We start from the raw sequence: 17,618 nt of genomic DNA, 5'->3' as shown, positions 1-17,618 counted from the left end.
TGTCCAAGCATTTTGAAGGTAAAAAAGCACATTTCTGTGTCATTCACTGAACTCTACTGCAGTTTTGTTCTTTCCACTGCTGCGCCAAACCAAGTAGTATTGTTTTTTTGTTCTTTGTTGTTGTTTTTTTAGTCAACTTTTTATTGCTACGTCATGGGACTGCCACCAAACAGTCATGGCTACATCCTTTTTGGAAGAATGGTTCCATATCATTAAAACAAAAGTTGACCAACTACATGTGGTGACATCATAATGTCAGGAAGAGGAAATAAAAAGCAGAGAACATGTGCCGAGCAAAGAACAATAACAAAATATTTCAACACGCTGCAAGACTGTGACGTCACACTGTGTGATTTTTTTTCTACAGTAATACACGCCATAACTGCTGGTGTGTCCCAGCCCAATGCAGCAGAGGAATGTAGTGGGATGGAGCTTTTTACAGCGTGTGTGTGTGTGTGTGTGTGTGTGTGTGTGTGTATGTGGGAGGTGTTGTATAGGTGTCACAGGGGGAAAACCCGTTGTGGGCTGAGGCTTCTGTGGGTCTCTACCTGACACAGCAACACTCAAAGATGGAGGAAATTCCCAGTTTGACCTCACACAAGGGAATATTTGCACGGATTTGGGGCTGTTTGACAACTTCCCCTCTTGAATGAGTGCATGTTTATTTATGGCTATCTATGGCAATGATTGATACGCTCTTTATGCATGTTGGTTTTAAAAAATATTATTAAAATGTAGCCGCTGTAAAATCCCTTCACTGTTCCTCCTCAGTGAGTTGGGTCACCATTTTATTCGAAATGGAAAGATGGTCCAGCAGAGTTTAAAAAAGACTCACTTTGGCTTTGTTAGGATGCTCAAGTTGCTTAAGCTGCTCCATTATTAGCCATTAAGGAGGGCAATAACCAATATTTGGAGCAGATATTCATTTGCAGTGCAAAAGTGTAAAAGTTAGCATTATTATTAGTCATTAAGCAGGGCAATAACCAATATTTGGAGCAGATATTCATTTGCAGTGCAAGTGTAAAAGTTAGCATTATTATTAGCCATTAAGGAAGGCAATAACCAATATTTGGAGCAGATATTCATTTGCAGTGCAAGTGTAAAAGTTAGCATAAAAATGCTGAATAATACAAACACTTAACTTGGTTGAACTGCCTAAAGGCTGTTTATTTAACCAAACAAATAGATAACAAATAAATATAAATAACTAATAAATAGCTCCTGAAGAGCATGGAGTTCCTCTACTCGGAACCATCTCTTACAAGTTGAATAAAACTTCATTAAATAGCTCCCTGAAATGTATCCACAGTAAATAAAGTGAACATGTATATATAACTTGTCTTTGTTTTAAGTTCAAACCCAACAAATCATAGAGGGAGTTAGCAGTAAAATTATAAAAATTCCCTGTAAAGCTCCCAATCACACACACTGGCTTCTACAATGACAGACCGTTTCCACATTCATATTACAACAGTATTATTTCTAGGCATATCGGTACTACTATGTACTACGCGCTAGCAGAGCTGCTGCATGTGTTTACTCTTGACGTTACGTTATTGCAGTAGTAGTTCTAGTAGTAGTGAGCCGTAGAGTGTTTCATGTGACATTCATGAATACGTTCTGAATAGCAATCCTCGTGAAAAACTCCCAAAAACTGTTACCTGTGTAATGCATTGTTGATGTGCTATTGTTTCACTACGGACAGATGGAAATTGACAAATAATACACACAATCAGGACCTTTTTGGATAGTAAGATTGAGTGTTTTACTATTATTGAATTTGTTGCAATCTGTTCCACGTTGAGTAGATAAGGAAAGTCATCTACAATAAATCATTGACGTATTTTAAGCAAACTTAAGCAACAAAAAAAAATCTGAGGAGTCGTTCAGGAGCCAGTTCTCTCAAAAGAGCCGAACATCCCATCATTATTCTGGTGATTACGTCACTACTACCATAATCCACGATACATTTGTTTTTGTTCTGCTTCTACTTCATAGATTTGATCTACATGATCTGTTGTGATTTCTGAGTGATTTTAAAATATTGTCACAGGACAGGACACATAAAGTCCTGTTTGTAGTTATGTTGTTATTCGGGATGAGCGAGTACACCACTATCTGTATCTGTTCACCCATATAAAGGATCTGTATCTGTAACCGTACTCGGAGTGGGTGGGGAATAAACCAAAAATGGGTGTGGTTTAACCTGAAACAGGCAGGGCTTAAATCTGTACATTACTTTTAATTTGAACTTGATATGGATTGATGAGAAGTTCCTATAAGTATTGTTTATAATTCACCTATATGTGTACTGTGCGTGTGTGGAAGTGATCCTTGAGATTTTTAGTTAATTCAGTTATTTTTAATGAGCTGTGTGAAGTTGGCGGTTCATGCAAACATGGCAAAAAGGGAAATAATCTGTCAGCCCCGTTTACTGTTCCTTTAGCACATTCAGTACTACAGGCTGTTTTCCCATTGACTTTATATCACCAGCAAGCCAGTAGACCACCGTCACCACCGTCAGTGACTGATGCACGATCGTGCCCGCGCTATTGTTAAAAATGAAACAAGTTTAAGATTGCAAGGTGCGTACTGCAACGTATCGAGAGGGGTGTAATATTTTAGCCGTACATGCAGAATGCTTGATGCCGCATCAAGTGTACCTAATGTTGTGGCCAGTCAACGCAGGTCTGCGCCGTGCTCCGCAGCGCTGCACAGCATAGTAAGGAACAAGTTTACCGAGTAACTGTAGGTATATAAACCAAAATAGAGACGAGCTTAACAAAACCTCATGAAGTGGAGGCATTGTGACAAATGCCGAGCCGTTTTAAACCTCCCAATCGCAACTTGTATATCGCCGTATGGAAACATTCACATCATCATTATGGTGAGCCATGTATTGCATATCGTATCCTGTAATGAGGTACCTGGATATTCCCAGCCTTAATTTATTCATAACACAGGCATTTTGTTGTTGTCGTATGGAAACTTTACTCTCCATAAATAGCACCATGTCCCGATGCTTTAAATACAAATAAATACAAATAAATAGACAACAGATGTAAACTGGTACAGTTCATAAAGATGCTAAAGTTCATCTCCATTGAGATTCAAAGACTTCATCATCACGTAGATGAATAAACGTGCAGAGAGGAAACCAATAAATACAAATACATCCATCAATCCTTCCATATACTAGACACGCCGTATACTAGTATAAACCACTGGGATTGGCTGGCAACCAGTCCAGGGTTAACCTGCCTCTTGTCAAAGTCAGCTGAGATAAACTCCAGCTCACCTGTGACCCAGATAGAATAAGCAGTAAAAAAAAATTGCTAAGCAAAAGTAATTGATCTTTAGTTCCTTAGTCGAAAGTAGAAACAGTCTTGTCGTGGGAATAGTTCTCTGCTGGGAAGGCCACACTTTGAGCTGGGGGTCAAAGTGCAAAGACGCCAAAGAAGGTCTTGCCACCGTCGGTTTCCAGCTCCGACAGCTGATTGGTCTCCGTCCACAGCCGGTCGCCCTTGTTGAGCTGGAAGACGGCGCCCAGGTACAAGGCGTTGTACCAGCCCTGTTTGGCACGCTGGTCGTTCTCGGCCGAGCCGCCCTGCTGGCAAGCCGACCTCACCGCACTCATTAGGGATGCCTTGCGCCCCACCGAATCGGAGTACCGCCAGATCCTGTGGCTGAGTGGCATTAAGTACTTGCTCGTCCCCGCATCCTCCGCATCCTCCTCGCTACAGGACACACGAAAGGACGCCTGGCTGTAGACGAAGTAGAGGCCCGTGTTCGGGATGGAGATCTGGTTGTTGAGCAGGCGTAGGCCGCCCTGAGCGAAGGCCTGACCCTGACCGTTCCTCCACTCCAGCTGATCTGGTACACTCTGACCTTCAGTGTGGATCCCTGAAAAAAAAACATAAGTTTATTTGTTTGTTTCTTTCGGCTTTTTCCCGATGGAGTCGCCACAGCGGGTCTTTTTGATCCGCATACTGATTTTTTATTCCAGATGCCCTTCCTGACGAATACCCATGATGCTTATGAGTGGAGATGCGAAAGTCCTCCAAAGTCCAGAACGCTAAACACTACACCATGGCAGGCTTGTGTATACCACTTTCTGGCCACTTTAGGTGCATAAGTAAGATGGGATCAAATGTTTTTACAGATTTGATGTAGTACTTCTTCAGACAGTGAATCAACAGCGCTCCCAATCCTTTTGGCCCCAATGATTACCCCCATCCCTAAGTGGATGTGGCAAGTGCTTATTTAGCAATACTCTAAAGGACTGAACAAAGACTGATCGATCAACTTTGCAACATTGAAAGACTGAACAAAGACTCATCCAACATTTAGGGTTTGAACAAAGACCGTCAGAAACGTCAAAACATCAGTTTTGCAATATTTAAGGACTTGACAAAGACTCATCCAACATTTAAAGACTGAACACATACCGAGCCATGGGTTTTGCAACATTTAACCACTGAACAAAGGCTCATCCATCGCTTTTGCAACATTTAAGGACCGAACCACCAAAGTGTGAATTTGGATCACTGGATTCATTCAAAGTCCAGAGTGCTAACCATTACACCGTGGAACCACATAAGACCTCAGTGTTGTGAGCACTTTGAATGCAAGACTTGTTGTCACTAATATAATCATGCTCAATTTGAATTGATGCTGTCAGAGAGGTTCACATAACAATATGTCAATATGGACAATCTTCCTTTTAGGTGTCCAAGTGTAATGGTTAATATTCTAGCACTTTAGATCCAGTCATCTGATTTCAAACCTTGATGGAATCCTCAAGGAAATCAACCTTCATAACAAATTTTGTGTTTAAAAAAAAGGGGGGGGGGCTCTTTGGGGTTTTCATTCGGCATCGACAACATAGAAATATTTCACTGACATTACAGAAATCACAGTTTTGAAAATATTTAAAAATATGTGGCTTTCATGGTTCTCAGAGCTAACAAGGTTCCTAACCCGTGGTGGAATGGTTAGTACTCTAGTCTTTGAATCCGGAGGTCTGAGTCCACATCTTGGTGGAACGTCGGCGGTTGCTTATAACAAGCAAATCCACTTTGGTTACAAAATTTGTTTTTAAAAAAAAGTAACTTTCATGAGGTGGCAACAGCACGTGGTTTCCATTGTGTAACGGTAAGCACTCTAGATTCTGGAGAAACTTTATTAATGACTGTAAATGCTCAATTTTCATTAGATATGATAAACCTTGCCAAGAGGAATTTTTTGACCTAATTAATGAACTTTGTGATGTTGCATATGAATGATTGAAACCACGTCTCACCTTCTAAATGAATGGCTGCCTTGGCTTTACTGCTGATTCTCAGTAGTGTGTCGTGAGGATCTGAAGATAGGGCCATAAACACAAACATTGTCTCAAATAGGTCCAGATTGCCCCCCCCAAAAACATCAAATCAAGATATCAACCAAAATACCTGTTTCATTTTCTGGGTCCTGGACCAGCGCCTGAGTCGGGCCTGCAGACATCTGGATGTCAGGAAGTAGCAGAACATTAGAACGCTGAAATGCATTCAGGCTTCAGTCAAAAAGAGTCTTTCTCAGTACCATGGGCTCGGATCTTCCTTGCCAGTACCAGGCGAACAGCAGGACCAGGCCTAAGCACAGGGCGGCCACCAGGAGGCCTGCGGACAACTTCCACATCCATCCGGCCAACGACCTCTTCTCCACCACCACCACCCTCTTCTCCTCCAGGGCCGCCTCCGGGTCTGCCGGTGCCGAAGTGTACATCATCATGTTGTTTGGCTGTGATGCTTGCACACGCTAGGCCGGTTTGTCTTCGCTGTGCTACTGGCGGAGTGAAGCGGCAGCCAGAGGGCCTGGCCTATTTATGCCCGTGCAGAAGGGAAACTCCCGTGATGTCACTGTGAAAGTGGAGACAGGAGGCAGCCGAAGGAGGAAACCTGGACCACGCAGGAAACAATGCAAGAAAATTCACTAATTTCTTTCCTTTTTTTTCTTCCAAAACATGGAAGCTGATGGCAGCCGTGGTCAGTTGGTACTTTTTTTGTTTTTTTTAACAAACACAGACACATATTGCAGACAGGGCACTTAGAGTCACCACTAAATGTGAAGGTTCAGACCTCAAACCAACAATCCACAAGTCATCCACAGTTTGAGGTTATTTATACACACCGAGAGTGACGTGTCCAAAAAAATCCACATGATCCCACAGAGAATGCGCTGAAAAGTTGTCATTGGCACTGGACACCTCGACCATGCGGAAATGATCATTACCGTGGAACCTCCAAGGTGAACACAGTCAAACTCAGACTCGACAAGAACTAAATTTGAAACACTTCTATGCTAGGACTACGTTATGCTAGCCATAGCATTTCAGTATGTGGAATCAAACTATGGAATGGATTGAGTAAGGGAATCAAACAATGCACAACAATGAGCCAATTCAAGAAAAAATACAAGCAGTTGATGTTTGCTAAATACAAGGATGAAGAGTCTTGAACCAGTCATGATGTGCTATATATATCACTATATTGACACTTACTATGGTACACATTATGGCATTGGATGCTCATATCACCGAGTACTTCGCTACGAGGTACATTATTAAAAGAAACACAAAAAAATCCTTAAACCTGTCTTATCTGCCTAATGTCTATTTTATTACTTAATTTGAGTGTAAAGGTGACTATAGGGGTGTTATTTCATGTCTAGGAGGGCTCTAATAAAGTTAAAAAGCATATTTAGAAGGTGGTAAAAATATCGTTCTTCGGTACGAGGTGCATTAACAAAAACAAAAAAAACAAAAAAAAAACCTTAAACTGTATTATGGAAAGCAGGAAGTGAACAAATGTAACAGTTAGTGATTGTAAAAGTACCAGATGGAGGGGTAGGATTTAATAAGCTTTGCTTCTTCCTACTCCTTTTGGACATGTGGAACTGGGAACTGATTATGGGATGCACTCAATTGGAATGCATGTTCAAATGAAATATTACCATTACTTATTGATTTCTGCATGTTTGCCCCACATACAGTAAAATATTCATAATACTATTCAATAAAAAAGTGTTAAAAGATGTGTTTCAGGAGGTAGAACAACCAGAGGGTTGGCGGTTCAATCCTCACTCCCCATACCAACCCAGTGCTTATGTCCCTGGGGCAAGAGAGTTCAGCCACCTTTTCATCCAACGCCGCCCACACCGGTGTATGAATGGTTGGTGGCAGCCACTTTTCCATCATACTACTACTCCAGGGCGGCTGTGGTTACAGATGTAGGTTACCTCCACCACCGTGTGACTGAGGAGCAAATGAATGAATGGTTGACTTCCCCGTGTACGTAGTGCTTTGGGTGCCTTGTAAAAGGCCACTGTGTAAAATCTATCCATTATTATGAAGTGAGGATGCGCTAGTCAGGCTTTGTCTTACCACTTTCAATGCCAATCAACTTCCTCCTTCTTGTGTTGATTCTTTGCAGGTCACTGAACTGTGAAAAGCACTTTAAAAACAACCCAAGTGCTGTGCGGAATAATACATAAGAGCATAACTAAAATAAAGTTAAGATAAAATTTATATATATATGAAAATGACAGCCAGGATAAACCATGCAATAAATAACTATAATAAGTTAATGTATTGTCCAATGCCTGTTTGTATTTAAATGAAAAACAAATACAAGCACAGGCAGATTGTATTCATTCCTCTGGCCAGCAGGGGGCCAACCTTGGGAAAAGAGCTGTACTGTACTTTATGTCATTGCTGGCTAATGTGCTCATTAGTGAGCAGGATTGCGTAAACACCACTTAGGCAATTTCTACCAAAGAGCAGGAGGTGCATATGTGTGAGGATGCGCCTTTTGGTTCTGGTCTTTCATTCATTCATTCATTTTCTACTGCTTTTCCTCATGAGGGTCACAGGTGTGCTGGAGCCTATCCCAGCTGTCTTCAAGACTGGTGGCCAGCCAATCCCAGGGCACATATAGACAAACAACCATTCACACCTTTCATACCTATGGACAATTTGGAGTGGCTAATTAACCTAGCATGTTTTTGGAATGTGGGAGGAAACCGGAGTACCCGGAGAAAACTCACGCATGCACGGGGAGAACATGCAAACTCCACACAGAGATGGCCGAGGGTGGAATTGAACCCTAGCTGTGAGGTCTGTGCGCTAACCACTCATCCACCGTGCAGCCGGTTGTGGTCTTAATGATGTTTTTTAGTCTTGTACACATTCTCACTGGGACATTTTACCCACGTTCACTTCCTTTTTGATCACATGTCTGCCACCTGAACGTGGTGGCTTTTTTGCGTTCATGTGTAAATAGGACAACAACAAAAATCGGTAAAATGACTTCTGATTTCACCAAATGTGTTGAAATGAGAGAAGTAAAGTAGAAGTCTTTCAATTTGTATCTGACCAAACAGGTTCCGACACAAGTAGTTTCTTCAACATGTCGTCATTATTGTACGAACTCAACCCGTCCAGTGAGCTGCCGCTCTTTTATTTTATTATATTATAGTATCATCTTATGCGTGTGTGTTGGTCTGGGTGTACGTATATAGTAACACGCTCAAAGTGATGACCCCACCGCTGCACTGTGCCTCCAGTGTGTTGTGTGGTTAAAGTGTCGCAAGACATAATACACCCCCCCCCCACACACACACATACACATATTAGTTTCACTGCTCACTCGCCCACCTAATTTCTATTACCTTTTGCTAAATGAAGTTCCTCCACGCCAACATTGGAATTGTGTAAGGATACAAAGTGACATTCCCCAAAGAGACAAAGCTCTCTTTTCATGCACACAGAACACTAAAAGAACACCAGAACCCCCTCCAGCTGGGGTCTGCTTATCCAGGTGACCTTTTCCCCTGCCTGGAATCCTTATCAGCGATCCTATAGGCTGACATTTCCATGCAGCTCAAATTCCAGTGATACAAATGAAAAATGTCATTCCTGCGGGTTGATGCGTCCCAGCAAACCATGAACATGTGCCCCCTTGTGGATGAGAGCAGTGCGGATCATATTCTTGCTTGTGGGAAAAGTCCCAAAGGCCCTTATTTTGGCGGAGAAAAACATCTTCTTCTTTAAGTTTGATTGAGTTGGGAATTGACAATGCCTTTACTTGGCATTACGTTTCATTTATTCCCTTCTATGTTTGTCGTTACACTTTTCCTTTATGGTCATTACTGTCTTGGCATCACAACCAAAAATATCCCAAAATAATACAAAACACACTTGTGGATTGAACAACTGGAAACACGTCTTCTTGCTTTTGCTGTGAGTGCTTCCGGCCTCCCAGCATGCCTTGCAGTACACTTATCCTCATTAGGTTGGCAGGGGCATGCTGGAGCCTATCCCAGCTGAATTCAAGCAAGAGGCAGAGCACACCCATCCAATCTGGATTGGTCGCCAGCCAATCACAATCAAACAGTCATTCACACTCACATTTGATGGCAAAATGTACTACGTACATACGTATTTATTCTTCAGCTGTTGAGCAAACACTTGGGCATACAAACACAAGAGGAAAATATGTAGAAGCAGACAAGACGATTGTACTCTCTCTGATCTTGAAGTACTGGATATCTCCAGACAGTGACAACACTTACGTGTCCTATTAGAATTTGAACTCCAACAACATTCAGTGCATGTTTTTTTTTTTGGAATGTGGGAGGAAACTGGATTACCCGGAGAAAAGCCACGCATGCAAATGGACACCACGTCCAAACGGAGATTCAAACCCAGGTTTTCGCAGTCCACAGAAATACAGCTGAATAGTTGCAGATTCTGGAAGATCTAGAAAGCTTTTTGTGCTGCTCTATAGGAATCCACAACTCAATACCAAGGGCCGGAAAATGAGCATAATAAGTAAAAGGCAGTATTGCTGAGGTATGTTATTATCACCGCTAGTATTATTGAAGTTGTGCTTGGCAGTGAGGGAGCAGAAGGTTGTGGAAGGAGAATGTGAAAGGCTGCATTGACATGACTTCCAGGTGAAATCATCATCATCATGGGAAGTCCCTGTCTGTCCAGACCAGCATCTCAAAAATCTCATCTCCCTCACCTTTGATTGTTTTTTTAATCACTTCTTTCTTTTACCTTACTCAGCAAATGCATGGATGTTCATGACATGATTCCAGGAGGATCCCCATTAGGATAGTGCTGGTCGTGGTTTAGGTCTGAGCTCACCCTGATGATCTTGGGACAGGAAGGAAATGATGAAGGGATGTCAAGCAACAAAAGCAAAGTGAAGGTCACATGAGGTGAAATGTATTTTTACGCTCTCCGCATCACATGACCGCAAGTGCAAATTGAAAGTATTGCTTTCTCTTTCATTTCACCCATCTGGTTCATTCATAATTAGATACCAATTCAAGGCACTTTTATTATTTGGGAGCAGACTCGCCAGTGCTGCACTTTTCTTCCTTTTCGTTGCTTTACTGCTGAGGTTTTTTTAGGAGCAGCAAGTCAACATGCATCATTTCTAACCTCTTTTGCTCCATTTTTATTTCAAAGGCAGGACTAATGAGACAAAATGTTTTTTGGAAGCTTTCATTTGAAATAATATCCATGCAAATCATACAATTGCTCATTCAGATGGGTTGCCTCTAGAATAAATTATGTACACATAATTGCATTTTAGATGATTTCATAATATGTAATTATATGGCTGCGGCCAATCATTCTTTTCTTTGTTGATTCATCCGAAGATTGTTGATTAAGTGAGTAATCGCTTTTGGCCCTACACTGGGGGTGTCCCAGTTTGGGCTATTTAGGGTTGTGTTTTTATTGCCCTTGGCACATTCTAAAAATACAATTAAAAAAACAATGGCAAAAATGTACAAAAAAAACGGTAATTTTACAAGAATAAAGATGAGGAAAACCCGTAATTATATGACAAATAAATACACAAAATACATTTTTGAAACATTAGATTGGAAAATAGTTAAACTATTACTATACTGAAGTCCAAATATTATGAGAATAAAGTAATGATAGTACAAGGAGACAGTGAAATTTTTGTATAAAGTGTAATGAAAAAATGGGTCATATATCACAGATAATACTAAGCACAGACGTGAGCTGGGTTTTTTTTTTCTTTAAATACAAGGAACCCCTCATCGTAGCTACATTGGTTGTTTTCCAAAATGTACACACGGCAGTTTCTACCAAGGGCTGCATACTGACAATGCGGAGCCACTTGTATGTGTTTATGGTTTTTTATTTGTTCATTTATTCATTCATTTTCTACCGCTTATCCTCACGAGGGTCAGGGGTGCTGGAGCCTATCCCAGCTGACTTGGGGCTAGAGGCGGGGTCCACCCTGGACTGGTGGCCAGCCAATCCCAGGGCACATATAGACAAACAACCATTCACACTCACATTCATACCTATGGACAATTTGGAGTGGCTAATTAACCTAGCATGTTCTTGGAATGGGGGAGGAAACCGGAGTACCCGGAGAAAATCCACGCATGCACGGGGAGAACATGCAAACTCCACACAGAGATGGCCGAGGGTGGAATTGAACACGGCTACTCGGCCGTTGTGCAAGACAATAGCTTCACCTACTCTTTTATAAGATGTGAGCGAATGTCACAACTAAAAAGATCTTGGGGATCATGCACATATTTTATTTGAAAATTCAGACGAGCCTTAATGTTCTTTTTGTTCAGCAGTGTTTTTTGTGGTGGAACTCTGCCATGCAGGCCGTCATAAACCCTAACTGAGGCAAGTGAGGCCTACAGTTTTTCGGATGTTATTGTGGCTTCTTTTGTGGTCTCTTAGAAGAGTTGCCGCTGCGCTTTTGGGGTTATTTGGTTTATCTGCCACTCCTGGGAAAATGGCTCTCCGTGTGCTTTGCTGGAGCCTGAAAGCTCTAGAAATGGCTTTCTAACCTTTTCCAGACTAATAAATCTCAATTCATCTCATTTCTATTTTAACTGGTGGAGGGCAATGGCTTTTTTCACACAGGGCCATGTAAGGGTTTTTTTCTCCCTTATTAATCAAACTTTTCATTTAAAAACCTCCATTGTGTGTTTAGTTGTGTTGTCATTGACTAATATTGACATTTGTTTGTTGATCTGAAACATTGAAGTCTGACATAAATGCAAAAAAATCAGGAAGTGTGCAAACACTTTTTAACAACACCGTAATTAGCCTGTAACAATCCAACACCATGAAAAAAATATTTTAAAAGTGAGTAAGAAAAACATGAAAAGCAAAACAAATAAGGTTAGAACTCCAAATGAATCTTATTCTGTTGCTTATTTTTTAAATTTCACAAGCAAACGGCGTGTGAGTGCTTTCCAATGAGAAGGTGCCCACAGCAGGATCCGCTGCTCGTTGAGAAGAGCAATACGTGAATCAACAAAAGTCCCTCCATTCGATTTGTGACTGGTCACATTTTTCTAAAGAGCCCCTAGAGTGGTCTGAATACGTTCTCATGTGTTTTTGAGCCAGCCAATAAATGAATGCTTGTGAAAAACTGCATGCATTGCAACTGACTGGCAAGTGGAGTCTATTTAAAAACCACACACTGAAGCTTGCGCAATAAAGGTTTATGTAAGAAACCTGGGAGATCTAGCGTGACAGGTGTTTTTGTGGAAATTCCTGTTTAAAAAAAGTAACTGGATAGGAAAAGGAACGGTAACCTCTAGGAAACAAGTATACACTGGTATAAGCAGTATAAGCAACCAAAACAAAGGGCCAGGCTTATGTGTGTCAGACTTTTGCAAATGCTTCCTGAAAGTATTCCATTATCGGAAAAGTCACAGTTGCGTCATCATATTTGTCCAAAGAAATATATCTTTAGTTGTACCGGCCATTGAAGGAAACTAAAGAAACAAGGATGCTTTAATTATTATTAATCCTTGACATGACTGTATATATGAAGAAAATGTAAATAATGAAATATTGCAAGTCTCAACGTGTAAAATATATGGTGTGAATGAATTAGCAGGGAGGGGTAGGTCCTGGATCAGGGATATGATGAAATAGGCTCTGCTTTTTGCTGCTCCTTTTCAGACATGTTGAATTGTGCAAATGTGACCACCTAACCTGAACTTCATGTAACCTGTGAAGCATGTCTGAAACAAATCAACTATCCCACGGGGTTTTCCCACCAAAGACAGTGTACTAAAAAATCAAGTAGAAGTAGTAAAAACTGATTTTTATGTATTTTTTAAAATGGTAATTAATATGCTAGCATTGCTAACATGCTAACGTTCGTATGCTGACATAGCATAATAGTAGTAATAGTGTTTATGTATGTGTGAAAACGGCAAAAAGATTCTACTATGCTAATGTTAGCATGCTAACAATGGTAACGTGCTAATGTTATCATACTAACACCTAGCATCATAGTGCTAAGTCTTTATAGTGGCTACCTTTTAGCTAAAAATGCTACTTTGCTAATGTTGACATTTTAGCAATGGTCATATGCTAACACCTAGCATGATAGTGCTAGTATATAAAGTAGGTGTCTACCCATGAAAATAGTGAAAAATGTTAACATTTTTGCTAACATTTTCGCTAACAAAATGCTAACATTAGCACACTAACAATGCTAGCATACTAACATGCTAGCACATTGTACCGGGAAGGCTAAACGTCCCAAATGAGTTGAGAGCTTTGACTTTGGAACGCTATGAATCGGTTGAGAAATGTGGAAGTAGTTAGAAATCTTTTGATCAAAGGCATTTTGCCCTTCGAAAAATGGGAATGAATAGCGGGAATTCTTGGTATGTGGAAAATTGCACGAATGTCCTTAATTTGTCGAATGCTTTGATGTTGGAACGTTCTGAATGGGTTGAGAAATGTGGAAGTAGCTAGAACTCTTCAGTTCAAAGACAATTTGCTTTCCAGAAGAAAAATGTGGGAATTTCTGTGCTGTAGCTAATAGCATGAATGCCCTAACGTGACTTGCTGTTGGAATGGGGGGGGACTTGGTTGAGAAATGTGGAAGTAATATGTAATATGTAACATGTAACATGTAATAGTATGTAATAGCACTTTTACTGAAATGTGTGACTTTTGGCAAAATGTAGAATTGTTGAGTATAAATATAAGTAGCCTGAAGGTGTTGAACAATTTGATGTTGGAATGGCTCCAATGTGGAAGTAGTAGCAGGTAATTAGTTTTAAGGATAGGGTGAATTTTGTGAAAAAGTTGATTTATGAATTCTTCTACATCCCATCCATCCATTTTCTATAACGCTTATCCTCACTAGGGTCATGGGTATGCTGGAGCCTATCCAGAGGCGGGGTCCACCCTGGACTGGTCGCCAGCCAATCACAGGGCACATATAGACCAACAACCATTCACACTCACATTCATACCTATGGACAATTTGGAGTGGCTAATTAACCTAGCATGTTTTTGGAATGTGGGAGGAAACCGGAGTACCCGGAGAAAATCCACGCATGCACGGGGAGAACATGCAAACTCCACACAGAGATGGCCGAGGGTGGAATTGAACACGGCTACTCGGCCGTTGTGCAGCCTAAGAAATACATGTCTGTTCAAATGTACTGTGCATAGAAAAAACCCCGCAAGCAAACGTCTATTCCACTCTCAGTTCTGACTTCTGTCTGCTGATGCACCATAAAAGGCCGCACACCAGAGAAAAAAAAGCCCAAACGAAGCGAGAACGAGAGCGCTAGAGGAAGTGCAGGAGGAAGTCGTGCAGGCCGGTGGAAGGTCACGCTCCCACCTTGCATGAAACGTGTTGCTGTGCTATAGAAGCATATGAGATCACAGTCCAGGAAACGAAGAAAGATTTATACAATTAAAACTCAGAACTGAATGAGTCACAGGCATTTTTCCACGTGGTTGTTTGCCTTAATACCTTCCACTCACGTCGTCACTAATCCGGATTGTTTGTAGTGGGAGTAGAGCTTCCAATTTGGCCAAAACAAACAAGCACTGAAAACAACATAAATGAATGGCCTCATCGTCATCATCGTCATATAGGCGTTAACAAAGGAGAGAAAAGAAAAGTCGTTGCAATGTACCTTTCTGTCTGTGTGTGTGTGTGTGTGTCTGTGTGTATATGTGTGTGTGTGTGTGTGTGTGTGCATGGAAACTTTCTGGAAGGACCAGTTCTTGCAGCATGCTCATTATGATGACATCATGGAGGCTGGAGGGATTCAGCCAATGAGAAAAATCAACACAATTTCCTTGATACGTCCTTTGACGAGGGAATGACAGGCCACACACACATTCGATGATTGCTGTTTAAAAAAATAAACATTATTAAAAATAACAATGTAACTTTCAATAAATCAGTAAGTGTCTTTTGTTTGCGCGACATAAACATCCAGTTCAATCGGGGTGTCGCAAGATCTTGCGAGGTTAAAACGGGATTTCTCAGGGGCACCAGGCCTTGGACCTCACACAATAAATGAAATTGAACTCAATCAATAATGTTACCGGCCTCAATATATTGTCATGTGCACGTCATGTGCATGCGTGTCTGTCCAAAAAGACTCATGATTTCGTTAGTTACGTTACGTTACGTTAGTTACGTCAAACAACGGCAGGAACGGAGTGAGCTGGTTTGTCACCCATCGAGTCCCTGTGGGTACCATTAGCATACTCACAGAGAGCAGAAGAGTGTATTGTGATTGTGGTAGAAATTAAATTAGCAAATTAGCACAGCACGTTTTTTTATGTCACAGCTTTTTTTCCAAAATGGATGAAATGTTTTTTTTCTCCAAAATTCTACACACAACACCCCATAGCAACAATGTGCATTTCTTTTCATTGTTGCCAATTTATTCAAAATACAAACATAAAAATGACATGAAGATAAGTATTCACAGCCTTGTTGCTGCACCTTTGACCACAATTCTAGCCTTCAGTCGTTTTGAATATGATGCCACAAGCTTGGCACACCTATCTTTGGCCACTTTGGCCCATTCCTCTTTGCACCACAGATGTCCAATCTGCGGCTGGGCCACGCAAGGACCTTCACCCAGTTGTTCTGAAGCCGCTCCTGTGGTCTTGGCTGTGTGTTTAGGGTCATTGTCCAGCTGAAAGATGAGGTCAAGAGCACCCTTGAGCAAGTTTTTCATCTGTACATTGCTGCCGTCATCTTTTCCTCTATCCTGACTGGTCTTCCAGTTCCTCCTTCTGAAGAACAAGCCCACAGAATGATGCTGCTACCACGATGCTTCACTGAAGGGGTCGTATTGGCCTGTTGATGAGCAGTTCCTGGTTTTCTCCAAACAAGAGTCCTTCAGGTGCCCTTTGGTCATCTCCAGGCGGACTGCAATGTGCCTTTTACTGAGGAGTGACTCTACCATACAGGCCCGATTCCCTACTGGAAGGTTCCCCTCTCTCCACAGAAGAACGCTGGAGCTCTGACAGAGTGACCATCGGGTTTTTGGTCACCTCCCCGACTAAGGCCTTTCTGCCTCCATCACTCAGCTCGAGGAAGAGTCCTGGTGTTTCCTAACTTCTTCCACTTCCATGATCTTCCATGATGGAGGCCACTGTGCTCATTGGAACCTTTTTCTGGAACCTTCCCCAGCCTTGCGCCTCGAGACAATCCTGTCCCGCACGTCTACTGAGAACTCCTTTGTCTTCATGCTTGGTTTTTGGTTTGACATGCACTGTCAATCCTGGGACCGTGTAGAGACCGTATAGGTGTGTGCCTGTCCACATCACGTCCACATCACGTCCACGTCACGTCCACATCACGTCACGTCACGTCACGTCACGTCACGTCACGTCCACGTCACGTCCACGTCACGTCCACGTCACGTCCACGTCCACGTCACGTCACGTCACGTCACGTCCACATCACTTCCACGTCACATCCACGTCACGTCACGTCCACGTCACGTCCACGTCACGTCCACGTCACGTCACGTCACGTCCACGTCACGTCCACGTCACGTCCACGTCACGTCCACGTCACGTCCACGTCACGTCCACGTCACGTCACGTCCACGTCACGTCCACGTCACATCCACGTCACGTCACGTCACGTCCACGTCACGTCCACGTCACGTCCACGTCACGTCCACGTCACGTCCACGTCACGTCCACGTCACGTCCACGTCACGTCCACGTCCACGTCCACGTCACGTCCACGTCACGTCCACGTCACGTCCACGTCACGTCCACGTCACGTCCACGTCACGTCCACATCATGTCCACATCACGTCCACATCACAGGTGGACTCCAATGAAGATCCTGAAACATCTCAAGGATGATCAGTGGAAACAGAATGCACTTGAGCTCCATTTGGAGCTTCACATTATTTAAACATGATTATTCATTTTTGCAACAATTAAAAAAATAACTTTTTCAAATTGTCATTATGGGGTGTTGTGTGTAGAATTTTTGAGAAAAATATGAATTTAATCTATTTTGAAATAAGGCTGTGACATGAACAAATGAAGCACTGTGAATACTTGACTTTACTATACTATGTGTATATATATATATATATATTTTTTTTTTTTCATTGTACTTAGTAAAATGTCATGTTAAAATCTCATCTGGTCCCATTCCTCCATGGTGCCTGACCATGTGATTCAAATTTAAAATGTTTTTTTTTTGCGAGATATAAGAATTAATTGAGACAATAAAACCAATAATCAT

At 41.8% G+C, this 17,618-nt stretch overlaps 2 protein-coding genes across 2 annotated transcripts in view; both read right to left on the bottom strand.

The window, feature by feature from the left end:
- The window catches only part of LOC131105616 (lysosomal thioesterase PPT2-A-like), a 213,248-nt gene that overhangs the window by 130,096 nt on the left and 65,534 nt on the right, over positions 1-17,618 (bottom strand). The gene's annotated exons all lie outside the window — the stretch shown is intronic.
- Positions 2,975-5,902, bottom strand: tnfb (tumor necrosis factor b (TNF superfamily, member 2)). Its single transcript, XM_058053850.2, has 4 exons — positions 5,584-5,902; positions 5,454-5,505; positions 5,303-5,362; positions 2,975-3,903 (listed from the first exon to the last, which is right to left on the bottom strand). Exons 1-4 carry the CDS (start codon positions 5,770-5,772, stop codon positions 3,437-3,439), a joined length of 768 nt encoding a protein of 255 aa, XP_057909833.2. The 5' UTR covers positions 5,773-5,902; the 3' UTR covers positions 2,975-3,436.

Source organism: Doryrhamphus excisus, linkage group LG5 (assembly GCF_037039965.1).
Source record: "Doryrhamphus excisus strain RoL-2023G ecotype Guam linkage group LG5, RoL_Dexc_Guam_v1.1, whole genome shotgun sequence".
NCBI lineage: Eukaryota > Metazoa > Chordata > Actinopteri > Syngnathiformes > Syngnathidae > Doryrhamphus > Doryrhamphus excisus.
The sequence above is the reverse complement of the archived record's forward strand: the minus strand, read 5'-3'. Positions and strand labels throughout refer to the sequence as shown.

What these genes read in the sequence shown, in the direction of transcription:
- tnfb (XM_058053850.2), bottom strand. Translation starts at nt 5,772, where the DNA reads ATGATGATGTACACTTCGGCACCGGCAGACCCGGAGGCGGCCCTGGAG. An exon ending in AAGGAAGATCCGAGCCCATG is followed by an intron (nt 5,506 to 5,583) that starts GTACTGAGAAAG and finishes CCTGACATCCAG; the next exon opens with ATGTCTGCAGGCCCGACTCA. An exon ending in GGACCCAGAAAATGAAACAG is followed by an intron (nt 5,363 to 5,453) that starts GTATTTTGGTTG and finishes CCCTATCTTCAG; the next exon opens with ATCCTCACGACACACTACTG.